The 13,314-nt window shown below is 36.2% G+C and overlaps 1 protein-coding gene across 7 annotated transcripts in view; it reads left to right on the top strand.

Moving 5' to 3' along the window:
• Nfat5 (nuclear factor of activated T cells 5) overlaps positions 1–7,833 on the top strand; it is a 149,435-nt gene extending 141,602 nt beyond the window's left edge. For all 7 annotated transcript variants that reach the window (XM_023709187.1, XM_023709186.1, XM_023709188.1 and 4 more), the window contains 2 exons: positions 723–966; positions 1,872–7,833. In XM_023709187.1, the coding sequence (XP_023564955.1) occupies positions 723–958 (236 nt within the window). In that variant the 3' untranslated portion in view covers positions 959–966; positions 1,872–7,833. The remainder of the gene's footprint in view (positions 1–722; positions 967–1,871) is intronic.
• The last annotated feature ends 5,481 nt before the right edge of the window (positions 7,834–13,314 follow it).

The following is a 13,314-nucleotide window of genomic DNA, read 5'->3' as shown; positions in this document are numbered from 1 at the left end:
ATATATATATATATATATATATATATATGATCTTAAGTGACTGCTTAGGCAAGCGCAGGGTCTGGGATTCAATCACTAGTACAGCATGCCCCTCTGGCTCTGCCCCTGAGCGCACTAAGATGGTGACCTAGTCCATGTGTGGTGGCACACGCCTGTAATCCCAGCGCTGGGGAGGCTGAAAACAGGAGGATCCCTACAAATCTGAGCTGTGTAGTGAGATCTTGTACCAAATACATAAAATAAAAAATGAGATCTTGGACAATTTAGTTGACCGTCATAGGGCTAAATTTTCACATTCTAAAACAGCAATATTATATACTTGACAAGGGCACTGGGAAGATTAAATATGGTAATGTTTAACATTTTAAGCTATAAACCTGAAAGGAAAATGGAGTAAGAATGACAGTATCTCAGCTAATTAAAAAGAATAATTAGTTTGTAAGGAGGTATGCACCTGTCCTCAATGTTGATTTATCAAGGAGGAATTACATAGGAGTTAGGTGGTTGTTATCTAAGAAAAATTGAATTTTATACTATTTAAGAGAAAACCTAAGATGAAGCCAAATATCATTCCTTGAAAACCTTTTTCTGAGGTGAGGTTGTCAGATGTCTCACTTTTAGTAGTATGCTAGATAAAAATACAGTTACAAACTTCCCATGGCAACTAATTTTGTCATGAATCTTAACTAACCACATAGCTTCTGTTTTTAATGTCTCTGCAGACTGTAGTCAGCTTTTAACCTCTGGACCAGGTACACTGCCAGAGCAGTTGATGGCCATAAGTCAGCCAGGCCAGCCACAAACCGAGGGCCAGTCACCTGTGACGACACTTCTTTCTCAGCAAATGCCTGAGAATTCTCCACTGGCATCCTCTATAAATGCCAACCAGAACATTGAAAAGATTGATTTGCTTGTTTCTCTGCAAAACCAAGGGAACAACTTGACTGGCTCCTTTTAACTGGATATGTAAGTATTTAAGATATATTTTGGCCTATTATGGAAAAGCTTCAGTATATTTTTGTCATCAGTTTTGGTTAAATTAAAGCATCTCAGACCACAATCTATTAAAATAGTGCTTTCTCACAAGATGATAAATTACTCTGAATGATAGCTTGTGGACATATTGTTAATATTGGGCATTCCTTTTGGCTCTAGACTTTGTCTACAAATAACAGAAATCTGATGACTATAAAATGTGTTTCCTTCATACTATATATTAGAAATGATCATGTCTCATTTTTCTTTTCTTGAAGAACTATTGAGTGAAAAAAGTATGCGGAACAATAAGTATGATAATTATTTTTTATCCTAGAATATATTTTGAGTTCTTTGAGGGAGACACATTTTACAAATATTTTCTCTAAGTACTTTCTTCTTTGGGAAGAAAATGTTCAAATGAGAAGAGTGTCGGGGGGATGCTGAGGAAAAAAAAAAGAGGAGAGGGAAAAAATGGAAACGGTGGAAGAAGAGCATTTGAAGCGGGTAGAAAATGAGAGAAAAGGGGCCAGGGAGATGGCTCAGTGGAATAAGCACTTGCCTGGCAAGCGCAAGGGCCTGAGTTCAATCCCTGGTTCCACCAAAAAAAAAAAAAAAAAAAAAAAAAAATGAGAGAAAAGAAACAAGATATATTATGTACAGGTACAAATTCCCTAGGATAAATGTTATTATGTATGTCTAAAATGTACCAGGGGCTGGGGATATAGAGATTCGTGGTAGATCACTTACCTAGTATGTATGTGTCAGCCCTAGGCTCACTGCCAAAAAAGAAAAAAAGAAAAAGTAAAATGTCCTATTACAGGAAAAAAAAAAAAAAAAACACTTTTGTATTACATTAAACTTTCCCCCACCCCCACCCCCACTTTTTTCCTTAGAAATTCCTTGGGGAAAAAATCGTGATTCCAAGATGTCCGGAGATCGTGTGGTCCGTGAAGCTTACTGAACTATATTACTTTGAAAACAAAATATAAAAAACTTGAGTACATGGTTAGATTTTCTTCTTACTGCAGAAGAGCATACCTATGCTATCTGTTGCATAATTAACCACCAATGTTAACATCTTCATATTTTATATTCCTAATAACAGTGATGACTGGGAATCTGTTGAATTTCTGACAGAAATAATTGTTGCCATTTTCCTAGGCACAGTTTCTTTAAAAGTGCAGTTTAAATTCAAAGTTGAACCACTCAGTTATTATTGCTATTAGAAAATATTTGTCATGTTTACTTTTGGTCATTTTCTTTATTGCATTATTTTAGTCATAAGTTTTATGAAAGTTCATTAACTAAGGCTATATATATATATATATATATATATATATGTATATATATTACAGCTGTTGGCCAAAGTGAAGGAATCTTTCATTTTTATGGAGAAGTTGAAGGGATAACATTCTGACAAGTTGTATTAAGAACTCTACACAAATAAGAGAACTCTAGAATAAATACAAAAGCAGATAATAACATACTTTACAAAACTGGAGACAGCTGGAATGCTATTGATTTTGTTTGTTAGAGTTAGTTTTCCGTATTTCTACTAAGTGGTTTAGCCATAACTGCATAGAAAATGGTTACTTTGCTCTATGAAAAAATGCAGAGGGGAATAATACATAGTAAATTATGTTCTGATACCCTCTTACAGCTGTAACCGACAGTAATTTAGTCTGTTTTCTTCTTAACCCAGTCTTGGGCTGAAATTCTCTTTTATATACATCTCTGTTACTTTCCACTTAAATTAGACAACTATTAATATACTACTATGACCCTGTAGCAAGTAAAAGGGAAAGGCCACTTTGACCCGGGGTGACCTAGCAACTCTGCAGTGCAGAGCACGAACTTTTTAGAAATTATTGGGAGCCAGTTGCTGAAAAAAATAGTGCATCTATCCCCCATACCCCATCCCCATGAACGGTGCTGTCCTGAAGTCTTTAAATTTTCCCCTCTAATAGAAAACAGTATAGTGCTTGTTTCAGCAGCACATATAATAATTATGAAAAATGGTGTAAATTTCATTTAAAAAACAAAGGCAAACTAAAATTTCTCTTGAAACATCTTTTCCCTGAGCTGCAGTGAATATAATTCATTTGTTACCTCAGTGCTTTAAAGTTTAAGAGGTCACTTACCTGATGGCTCCCACAAGCCTTAGGCTTCATAGGGTCATATCATTGACTTAAAATGAATTGTACTAACTTGTGTTACATCTATAAAGAGCAAAATAACACACTCCAGAACTTGCAGATGTAGCGTTAGTTATACAGTTTTGGGTGTTCTTGCCACCCATGGGATGCCTGCTTCTAACTACCGCCTGTGTCTGGATATGTGCTTATGTCTCATTTTCATTTGGGCATGTGGAAAGCTGTCAATGCAGTGTAAGACCAACATGTGTGTGTGGCTTCTATGTATTGATATAAAGTTTTGGTGTCCTTGTCCATTCGTTTTTAAATGTACAAAAAAATAGCCTGTTAATTGTTGTTAGAGGCTACTTTTCTGTTTGATATTTTTTCTCCCCTCTTCCTATCCTATAAATTTAAATGTCCTGTGTGAAATTTTGGTGTTGGTTTTGTTTATATAGCTAGATTTTACCCTTTCTGTGATGTCTTCCTTTGTTCTCTGAATGTGCTCTTCTGTTTTTCTCTTTATTCTCCTCTATACTTCCTTCCACTCCCCACTTTCTTTCTTTCTCTCTCTCTCTGATTGAGAGGTATTGAATTACGTTTTCAGTAGTACAGGCTTCTTGCCGATATGAAGGGAACTTTTCAGAAAGAGACCTACTCTGGGTCATTTAATTTTGAATACAGTTTTCAATCGTTCAAGTTTTGGATGGTTTATATCTAATGTGTGTTTCATTTTTTTGGAAAGCTATATTTTGTATTTAGGAAATGGTATACTATTTTGCTATTTGTACTGAGTGAGTACATTGGCATAAATATAGAAATTTATATATATACATATATATAAACTATTCTTTTTGCCACACATTTTTGTGGTAAATTTGTGAGTTTGTCTGATGTTCTACCACAACGTGGCGTCTGATAACAGTGAGGGGGGGGTTTGTTATGTCTTTATTGAGTATTTAAGTACCTTTTGAAACAAATGACCTGTTCATCTGTAGCCATTCCATCAGGCAGTTCCTTGATGTTATTAGTGGGCTAAAGGCAGCTTTCTGTACGTTTGCTGGATCTTTGACTCAGCAAAAAGTTAATGAGTAAGGAAACCTATTGAGACAGTTGTATCAATTGGTGTTTCACAAGAATGAGCCATTCAGTCTTTGCTCACCATATATTTAATATTTTATTATTGTTATTGTTAATTGGCTTTCTGTATTCTATGCCTTTTATTTATAAAAACACTAAAAAAAACCCATTGTTTGTAATTTTAATAACATTTTCCCCCTCTTGTAATAGCTAGAACTACTTTATAAATTCTCTGAACCAAAAGTATTTTTCTCAGTATATCTCTTTCCCTGCCCCTTATCAGGAAAAATTACTCAGTATAGTTCAGGTTATAAGGAGGATTAGCCACACAATCCAGTGCTTCAGTTTTAAAATGTAAAACTCTAACCCTAGAGAGCTGCCTATTATGTCTGAGAAAGCAAACCCAGCAGGTATTAAAAAAGAAATAATTTTCTAAACACTATACATTTATCTCTGAATTTGCTTCTGAGATTAGGTAGGATACTCAAGTGTATTTGTTCATCAACTTCCAGTTAGAAAGTGTGTTAATATTGCACCATGAATGAAGTGGTAGCAAGAAGACTGGCTTGTGTGGTGCTTCTGTTCTGTGATTGAGCAAGAGGTCTATCCTTTCAAAATACTGATTGGCAATGCCAAGTCACTGGGACCAATTTTCTGTTTTATAATAATCTAGGTTTGGAACAGAACATACACCTGAACTGTAGTGGTTTGATTAGATGGAGGCATAAAACCCAATTTTTATTCTCATAAATTTTGTGGTTATTTATACAAGGGCTGTGATATGCTACCATATTCTTAATAATTATTGATAGCTTTTTGTTTCTTTTTTTTTTCCTTTTTGTTTTTTAAACATTGTTAAATGTTCCTTACCCCTAAAAGTCAATTTAGGTTCAACATTTTGAATATATGATTTGGTTACAAAGAGTATTTGTCTTTTTATTGAAGAATTAGCTCAGTGGTTGATACTTATGCTAATAATGCAGTTTCCTAATTACTGTTACAAGTTACAGCTAGAAACTGTAGACAACTCAGTGAGCCAGCAAAGGCCTTGGAAACAACAATTTATTAATTTATGGCAGAAAGACCAAAATAAACTGTGAACTACATGTTTTTAATGCTGTTACATTCAATTATTCTTGCTTTCAGCAACCCACACAAATGCTTGGAGCTTATCTCTGTGTCTGTCTCTATGTGAGTTATTCCTTATCATTCCATTATATATCTACACCAATAGAAGATAATTAGAAGTCATATTTTGCTTCTGAGTTTTATCGTATTAATATAAGAGTATCACATTACTTAGGATTTAGAAGCTCATGTTGTTAGTTAGCCAATGAAGTTCTGTTTTATCTATTCTCCCTAGAACAGGTTTTAAAGGGCTTTATTCATTGTAGAAGTACTATTTGTAAGGGACCTTCCTTCGTTCACCTCCTTCCTCTTCTTCTCCCCCATCTCTTCCTTCTTTCCCTCATTTTCTTTCCAACATTCTTTGCTTTTTTTTTATATAATGTGCTTGAAATTTCATTAGAATGTATTTCTTGCCCATCAAAACTTTGGCTAATCTTCCCAGGAAAAATAATGTCAAAGGAAATAAGGAAGATGATGTATCTGTGTCCCTTCAAAACTAAAATAATTCCTTTTGCCCTTTTAAGCCACTATATATGCTTGTTTCAGAAAAGTGAAGTCTAGCAGATACATCAACAAAGAAAGACCAGAATAAAATAAGTTACTAATTAAATTGGTAAATTTGACATAGTTATAAATATTTATTAGGAATAATTGAGAATTTTTCATCTTTTTGTTAAAATTTTTCTCATCTGATATCTATTTCTTGATTATTTAAAACTAACTGGAAATCATATGAGACCTATCTTAACCAATAGGTTTCTTACCTAACCAAAACAGCCATTGTATATCTGCATGCCTTTGGTTATTCAGAAGGACTTAATGAAAGGGAAACTGTAATTCAGCAGATAGATTAGAGAAATAACTCAGGGGCTGTGTATAGCTCAGTGGTAGAGCACTTGCCTAGCATGTGCCAGACCCTGAGTTTCATACCCAGCAGTACCAAAAGAAAAAAGAAATTCAGTACATATCCTAGTAAATGGATTAGTAGAATCTCATATATTAAAAAAGAGGTTTTCCGTTCTGCCTATTTGTGTCACTAGAGCTAAAATGTAGATATTGTTATAGTGTACTATCAGGATAGTCTACAATATCTTTTATGAATGATACTCAGAAATGCTCTAATTACTTTTTTAAAATTTATTTTAATATTTGAAGTCTCATTTATTAATAAAATTTTGTTTTTATTCCACTTGCCTTTCAGGAGATTTTTTACATTTGTATCCAGATGAAATTGTTTATGGAAAAGTGCCTTTTTACCATGATAGTGCCCCTTTCTTACTTCATTTATCACAATCACCAAAAACATGTAACAACTGGTTTTTTTTGTTTTGTTTTGTTTTTTGGGTTTTTTTTTTTATACTTCATATGTTCCTTTGACTTAAGAATAGCAGGAGAGATGCATTGCTAGAATTGGTCCTTACAGGAGAGTTAAGATGAGAGTTAAGATTACTGATTAGGCTTATATAAATTTGTCTTCCTCTCAAAAAATAAGCAACAAGCCTTGAATACTAGTGAAATTTTTACTATATATATGAGAGGACTTGTACACAAATGGGTGTAAATTTCAGGAACTATAAAACATCTTTTTATGATCTTAATTAGATGAATGAAAATAAATCATTAAAATACAGTGTAGCTAAGGCCTGATAATGTCAGTTTTCCTATGGCAAGGCAAAGCAATCCATTGTAGTGCACTTTAGGGTTTTTGTTGTGTTGTATTTTGTGTTTTGTTTTGAGACAGGGTCTTGCTTCGTAGTTCAGGCTGGCCTTGGGGCAATCATCTTGCCTTGGCCTTTCAAGTGCTGGGATTATAGGCATGTGCCACCACTCCCAGGTACAGTGTATTTCTTGCCCTTTAGAGCCTCAGTAATTTGCCTAAGAAAACTAGTGTCAAAAAAACAAGGAAAAAGTTATAGCTGAATCCTTTCAGGCCTAAGAAAATAATTTATTTTTACTAGGTACAGTTAGACTGAATGTCTTTCTGGGTTTATTAATTTTGTTTTGTTCCAGCTCCTCATCACAGGGATGGTGCTTAAAGAAAGAGCAGGTTGGGATTGTAATGCTTTTGGATCGAGCTCCCTTCCACTTGCAGGAATTTTTGTGATTGTTAGTGCCACTGAGGACTACAAATTTTTATGCAATATTCTTAATAGCCTGTTGACATTATGCACTTTAGTCATTCCAAAGAAGCCAAACAGTAATGATTCTTTCTTACTGAATGGATCTTAACTATTTAGAATACCGTGTCCTTTTTAATTTGGATATCTGACTTGGTATAAGTATTATGTGGATATTCTCTACAGTGACCTTATAATGGGGCTTAGAAATGTAACTGACTTTAAGGGGAAATTATTATAGTTTAACAATCCACTTTAGAAACATTAAAATGTTACTCATCTATATCTTTGAGAATGAGTTAAAGCCCAGTTTCCCTTCTGTATATTTTGTGTTCTTATATAAGAATATTATATTATGAACGTTTCCACATGTAAACCATGGTTCTTAAAAGTATGCTCCTTAGGGGCTGGTGAGATGGCTCAGTGGTCTAAAGCACCTTCTTAGAACAAGCTTAGCAAAGCACAGGGACCACCAAGGTTCAATCCCCCAGCACCACATGCCAGCCAGCCCCGCCCCCTGGTGGGCTGAGCTGGCCACACACACACACACACACACACATAAATAAATAAATTAAATTAAATTTAAAAAAAAAAAAAAAAAAAGTAAGCTCCTTAGCCACCATCTAGTATCAGTGTCACCTGGAAACTAGTTAGAAACGCATGTTTTTGAACCTTATCCCAGGTAGATTGAAATGGAGCTGAGCAGCATTAACAAGCCTTCCAGGTGGTTCTGATGCACACTATAGTTTAAGAACCATTGGTATAAAATAATATCTAGTGAGAGCAAAAAAGTTTCTTTTCCTACTTATGGAGATGGGATTATACATTGTCCTTTATGTGAACTAAGCTTAGCCAGTTATCTATAGTCATTTATTGGCAATGATAATTTATTCTTCATACTACCTAAGAAATACATGTGTTTTACATCCATGTACAGTTAGTCTGGTTATTGACAATTCACTTAAGTTAGTTGGTATTTTTCCTACCACTTACCAAAAGTTTACATTAAATAACATTTAAATATATAGGTGCAATGTTCAATATTTCTTTTAATTCTTATGATGTTTAAGTAGCTAAGATAATTGACGGGTGCTAACTTCTCCTGTTTATCCATAATATGGGTACATTGTAGGCAGTGTAATACAAGCTTTTTTTTTTCATTGCATCTTACTTTACTAGCAGATCACAATTTTGCTGTGGCTAGATCAACTCTCAGTACAAAATTATCATTCCTTATATTTGTATCTGAGATAGTAAGTAAGATGGCCAGGCAAACAGCACCTTATTTGAATTCTTTTAATAGGTAAAAACTTCTTCAAAAGTAGCTTACTTCAATATAACAGTGTTACAGTAGAGATATAACTATCTTTGGAGCTTATGCTTCAGATAAGGGTTATTTGCTAAAATAAATATTAGACAAGACAATGGGTTATATAATTTGGGTATTTTCCCCTTCTCAGTTGTTAGCATCATAGTAAAGTAGCCACAAAATAAATAGATTTATTCATTTTTATTTCCTTGTCCAATCCAGTACCTCCATAAGTATTCTAATCTTCCTTCCACTGTTTACAAATCACCAATTAGTTCATGAAAGAAAAAATTCACTTTTCAGATTAAAAGTATATAATCATTTTCTAAAAATCACCACTGCTGTCCTTCCTTAATACTAGCAGTGGAAGTTTAAGTGGCTTATTCTACAAGTTTTGGTGCTAGTGAGTTCATAGGCAAACTATTGGGAGATGCTCTAGTTACATTCCTCCTTTCTTCCTTTTACCTTCTTTATTGCATAGTACTGTATATTCCTCTGCCCAAAGAATTGTACCACTGTTCTTCAACCCCAATGTAATAATCGCCTTTAAAAATTTTGTGTTTAGCTGGGGATATAGCTCAGTGGCATGGTGCCTGCCTGGCAAGTTCGAGGTCCAGAGTTCAATGCCCAGTACCAAAAAATTTTTGTGTTTAACCCTGTTATGCCTACTTGCTTACTCTAGTTCATTCTTTTCCCCCACCCTCAGAAATCATTTTTCCTGATGCGTAGAGACTGATTATTATTTTAGCTAGTGCACCTCAGGACAACATACACAAGAGATCTCAGATGTGTGAGAGTGGGATTGGAATCAGACTTCTGTGTCTAATAAAGAGCTGTCCTCATCAGGTGTGGTGGCCCGTGCGTGTAAGCCCAGCACTGGGAGGCTGAGACAAGAGGATCACAAGTTTGAGCCCAGCGTGGGCTACATAGTGAGTTTAAGGCCAGCCTAACATACATAGAGATTCTGTCTCAAAGCAAGAACTGTCCTGCACTGAAGTGATCATGACTTAACTAGTAACAGACTGATTCCAAAAACCTTGCTCATTTCTTTTGATCTAATGAATGTACCTACTCACCTTCTTCACTTGCTTCCAGTGATAAGCTCCAAGTGATTTGCTTTTTTTGACAACTTTTACTCAGTGTCATTCATGTCTTTTACTTAATCTTTCAGTAAATATGTTATAAATATTTAATTAATCTGTTCGCAAGTGGTTTAGGTACCTTTCTGCCATTTTAATTTTTAATTTTATTTGCTTGAGCACACTGATCAACCACTGAACTGCCTTCTTCTCTTGTCCTGAAGTGATATAAAGGTTACATTTTTGTGTATATGGCTTTCATAGTTGGGATTTCAGAGCACTGACACCAGATATTTTGAGTTTCTCTGGGGGAATTTCATTTGCATCTGTGTTTTTAGCTATCTGTGATAACTTGTTAAATATTAAAAAGATATTTTGCTTCTATTGGAACATTTGTATACTCGCAACTATATTTCTGTAAACAGCTGCAGTCAAAAATAAAACATTGAAAGTTTTCATTTATGAGTAAGTTTTTCCTCACACTTTGCGCACGGCCACAGGTATACCTGTACATTGGTCAATTTAGAGCAGAATCAGTACGCAGTTGAGGTTATTAGGAAAGAAATGAAATGCAGAAGTCATTTTGAGTAATTGTTTTGTGCCTGTTCTATCAGGCATACAGTGATATACAATACTTTATGCCATGAAAAATAAAACTTAGTGACACAGAATCTTTATTCTCTTTGGTCCAGAAGTTTTGTGTTCACTAATGCAGTACATATACATGGAGTGCTCTGGCCTGCTTCAGATTACAAGTGTCTCTCTCAAGGTCTCACTCTTAGCTGGTCCTTGCTTAAGTATGGCCTTACAGGAGCAGTCAGTCTCTGAGTGGTCTTATTAAGAAAAAAAAAAAAAAAAAAAAAACTCTCTATCCCATCCCCTCTAACCTTGATTTTCCTTCCTAACATCTTTAAACTACCAAACACATTTGTTCATTTAAATTTCTCCACGAAGCCAGGCATAGTGGCGCATGCCTGCAATCCCAGCACTTGGGAGGGCAAAGAAGGGGTGTTGCCAAGTTCAGGGCTAGTCTGGACTACATGGTGAGTTCAAGACCAGCCTGAATTAGAACAAGTGCGTGCCTAAATCAATAAACAAATAAATAACTTCATGAGAATGCAGCTCTGTAAGGGCAAACCCTTGGTTCACTGTGGTGTTCTGTTACCCAGAATAGTTAGCCCAGCTGTTGACTTGGGTACAGCAGAATAAATACTGCCCAAGGTATTTGGTGCACAGCATTATCCATGTTGTTGTGTCTTTTCTCCTGTACTTTTTTTCTTAGCTCTTTTTCATGTCTTTGCAATTTCCCCAAGAGGTTTGTTTCGTGACCATTCAGTAGAAAGCAGCCATACCAGCCTAGTTCCAAAACCACAAAACAGAAGGCATCAAGCTGACTTTCATCAAGCTGGGCTACATAGTGAGTTTAAGGCCAGCCTAACATACATAGAGGAATCTGCTGAATCTCCTAATCCCATCTCCAGTAGTTTCTGCCTGGGCCTGAATGTCTCATTAGCTTCACTGGTACCAATGAATGTGGGTTTGTTGGGTGAAAAATTGGGAGATTTCAGAAATTATACAAAAGTGATGATAGGCAGCAGAAAATACTTGAGAACAGAAAGCAGCCAGCTGTCTGTTACTATGGATATTGAGGGCAAACCCAGTGCTATAGAGCACCCCCTGAACAGGACAGGCCTGTCCCACCCAGTGCTGTCAAAGCCACCTGCCTGGCTTTGCATCCTTTCTGGTTTTTCTTTCAGTACACCACAAGAGGGCAGTCTTTCATCATATAATCACAGCTACTTCAATGGAAGGCACAATGGGAAACCGTAAATTTCCAAGACCTTAAATGGGAAATTGAAGTATTAGGCCAAAATTTGGGGCTAGGACTGTAGCTTACTGGGCAAGCACTTGCCCAGCAGGCTCAATCCCAGCACCAAAATAACAGTATGCTTAAATTGGTGCCAAAATTAATAAAAATCTAGACCTACAACTCCATTGCAGAAATTGTGGAATCAAAACACATACCATGAAGCCAAGCATATACATCACATAAAAGCATGTATACCTTTAGTCCCAGTACTTTAGAAGGTTGAGGCAGGAAGATTCCAAGTCTGAGCCCAGCTTGGGCAAGTTAGGAAGACCCATCTGAAAAAAAGAGGCGTAGTGGTACACAGCTGTACTCACAACATATGGGAGGCTGAGACGGGAGGATCACTGCAAGTTTGAGGACCAGCCTGAAGTACATAGACCCTATCTCAAAAAATTAAGGGTATGGGGCTGGGGAGATGGCTCAGTGGAATAAGCGTTTCCCTGGCAAGCGTAAGGGCCCAAGTTCAATCCCCAGTTCTGGGAAAAAAAATAATGTGATCTCAGTGTAAAGGTTCAATCCCCAGTAGTAGGGTGATCTCTGGAAAGCTGTCAGTTTAACAGAAAATAACTTCAGTAGTTTGTAAGGAGCAAGAATAAGGGTTTTGTTTTTTTGTGAAGTTATTACTGGTCTTTGGTTTAGTTTTCTTGAGACAGGGTCTCACTGTGTAGCCCAGGCTGTCCTTCAGCTCTTGGTGACTGACCTGCCTCAGCCTTGAGAGTACTGGAATTTACAGGTGTGTGCCACTGCACCTGGCTATTTTTAAGTATCAAAAATTGTTTCCTTAAATTCATTCAGCATAGCAGGTAGATATTATGGATGTTGGTTTATGCATTTTGGGGTTTTTTTATATTTAGTACAAGGTCTACAGGGTCTCACTACATAGATCAGACTCGTGATCCACTTGTGTTCAGCCTCCCAAGTCCTGGGATCATAGGTGTGCATCACCACACCCAAATCGCTGTGGCCATACCACCCTGTTGCACCCGATCTCATCCTCAGATCATTGTCTCAGCATGCCCTGGGGGTGGGGCTGGTGTGGCAGGTCGGGGATTGAACCTAAGCAGGCATTTATTTTAATTTTCTGAGCTATTTGGCCTGCCCTTATTTTGGTTTATTTTCTTGAAAAAACTAAATTTGAAAAGTGAGCTAAAGAGAATTTTATTAGCTATTCATTTCAATGCAGTTATACTGTATATAACAAAACAAGTTGAAGGAAAATATTCACATGAAACATTTTAGTGACTGTAGCAACTAAAGTCAATACCCATCATAAATGAACACTGGACTACTATTAACAAATTACGTCTTTTTTTTTTTTTTTTTTTTTTTTTTTTTTTTTTTTTTGTGGAACCGGGGATTGAACTCAGGCAAACTGGGGATTGCCAGGCAAGCGCTTATTCTACTGAGCTATTTCCCCGGCCCCCAAGTTATGTCTCTTAAGAGATTCAATCAGGGCCAGGGAGATAGCTCAGTAGAATAAGCACTTGCCTGGCAAACACAAGGGCCAGAGTTCAATCCCTGGTTCCGCAAAAAAAAAAGATTCAGTCACTTTTTTCTGTAAGCAATTCCCTTCTGCCATAAACCATACAGGGATAACTGAAATAGATCATTGGAGAGTTAA

The sequence above is a fragment of the Octodon degus genome, unplaced genomic scaffold, assembly GCF_000260255.1.
Source record: "Octodon degus isolate 3935 unplaced genomic scaffold, OctDeg1.0 scaffold00011, whole genome shotgun sequence".
Classification (NCBI taxonomy): domain Eukaryota; kingdom Metazoa; phylum Chordata; class Mammalia; order Rodentia; family Octodontidae; genus Octodon; species Octodon degus.
This window is presented reverse-complemented; position numbering and strand designations above follow the sequence as displayed.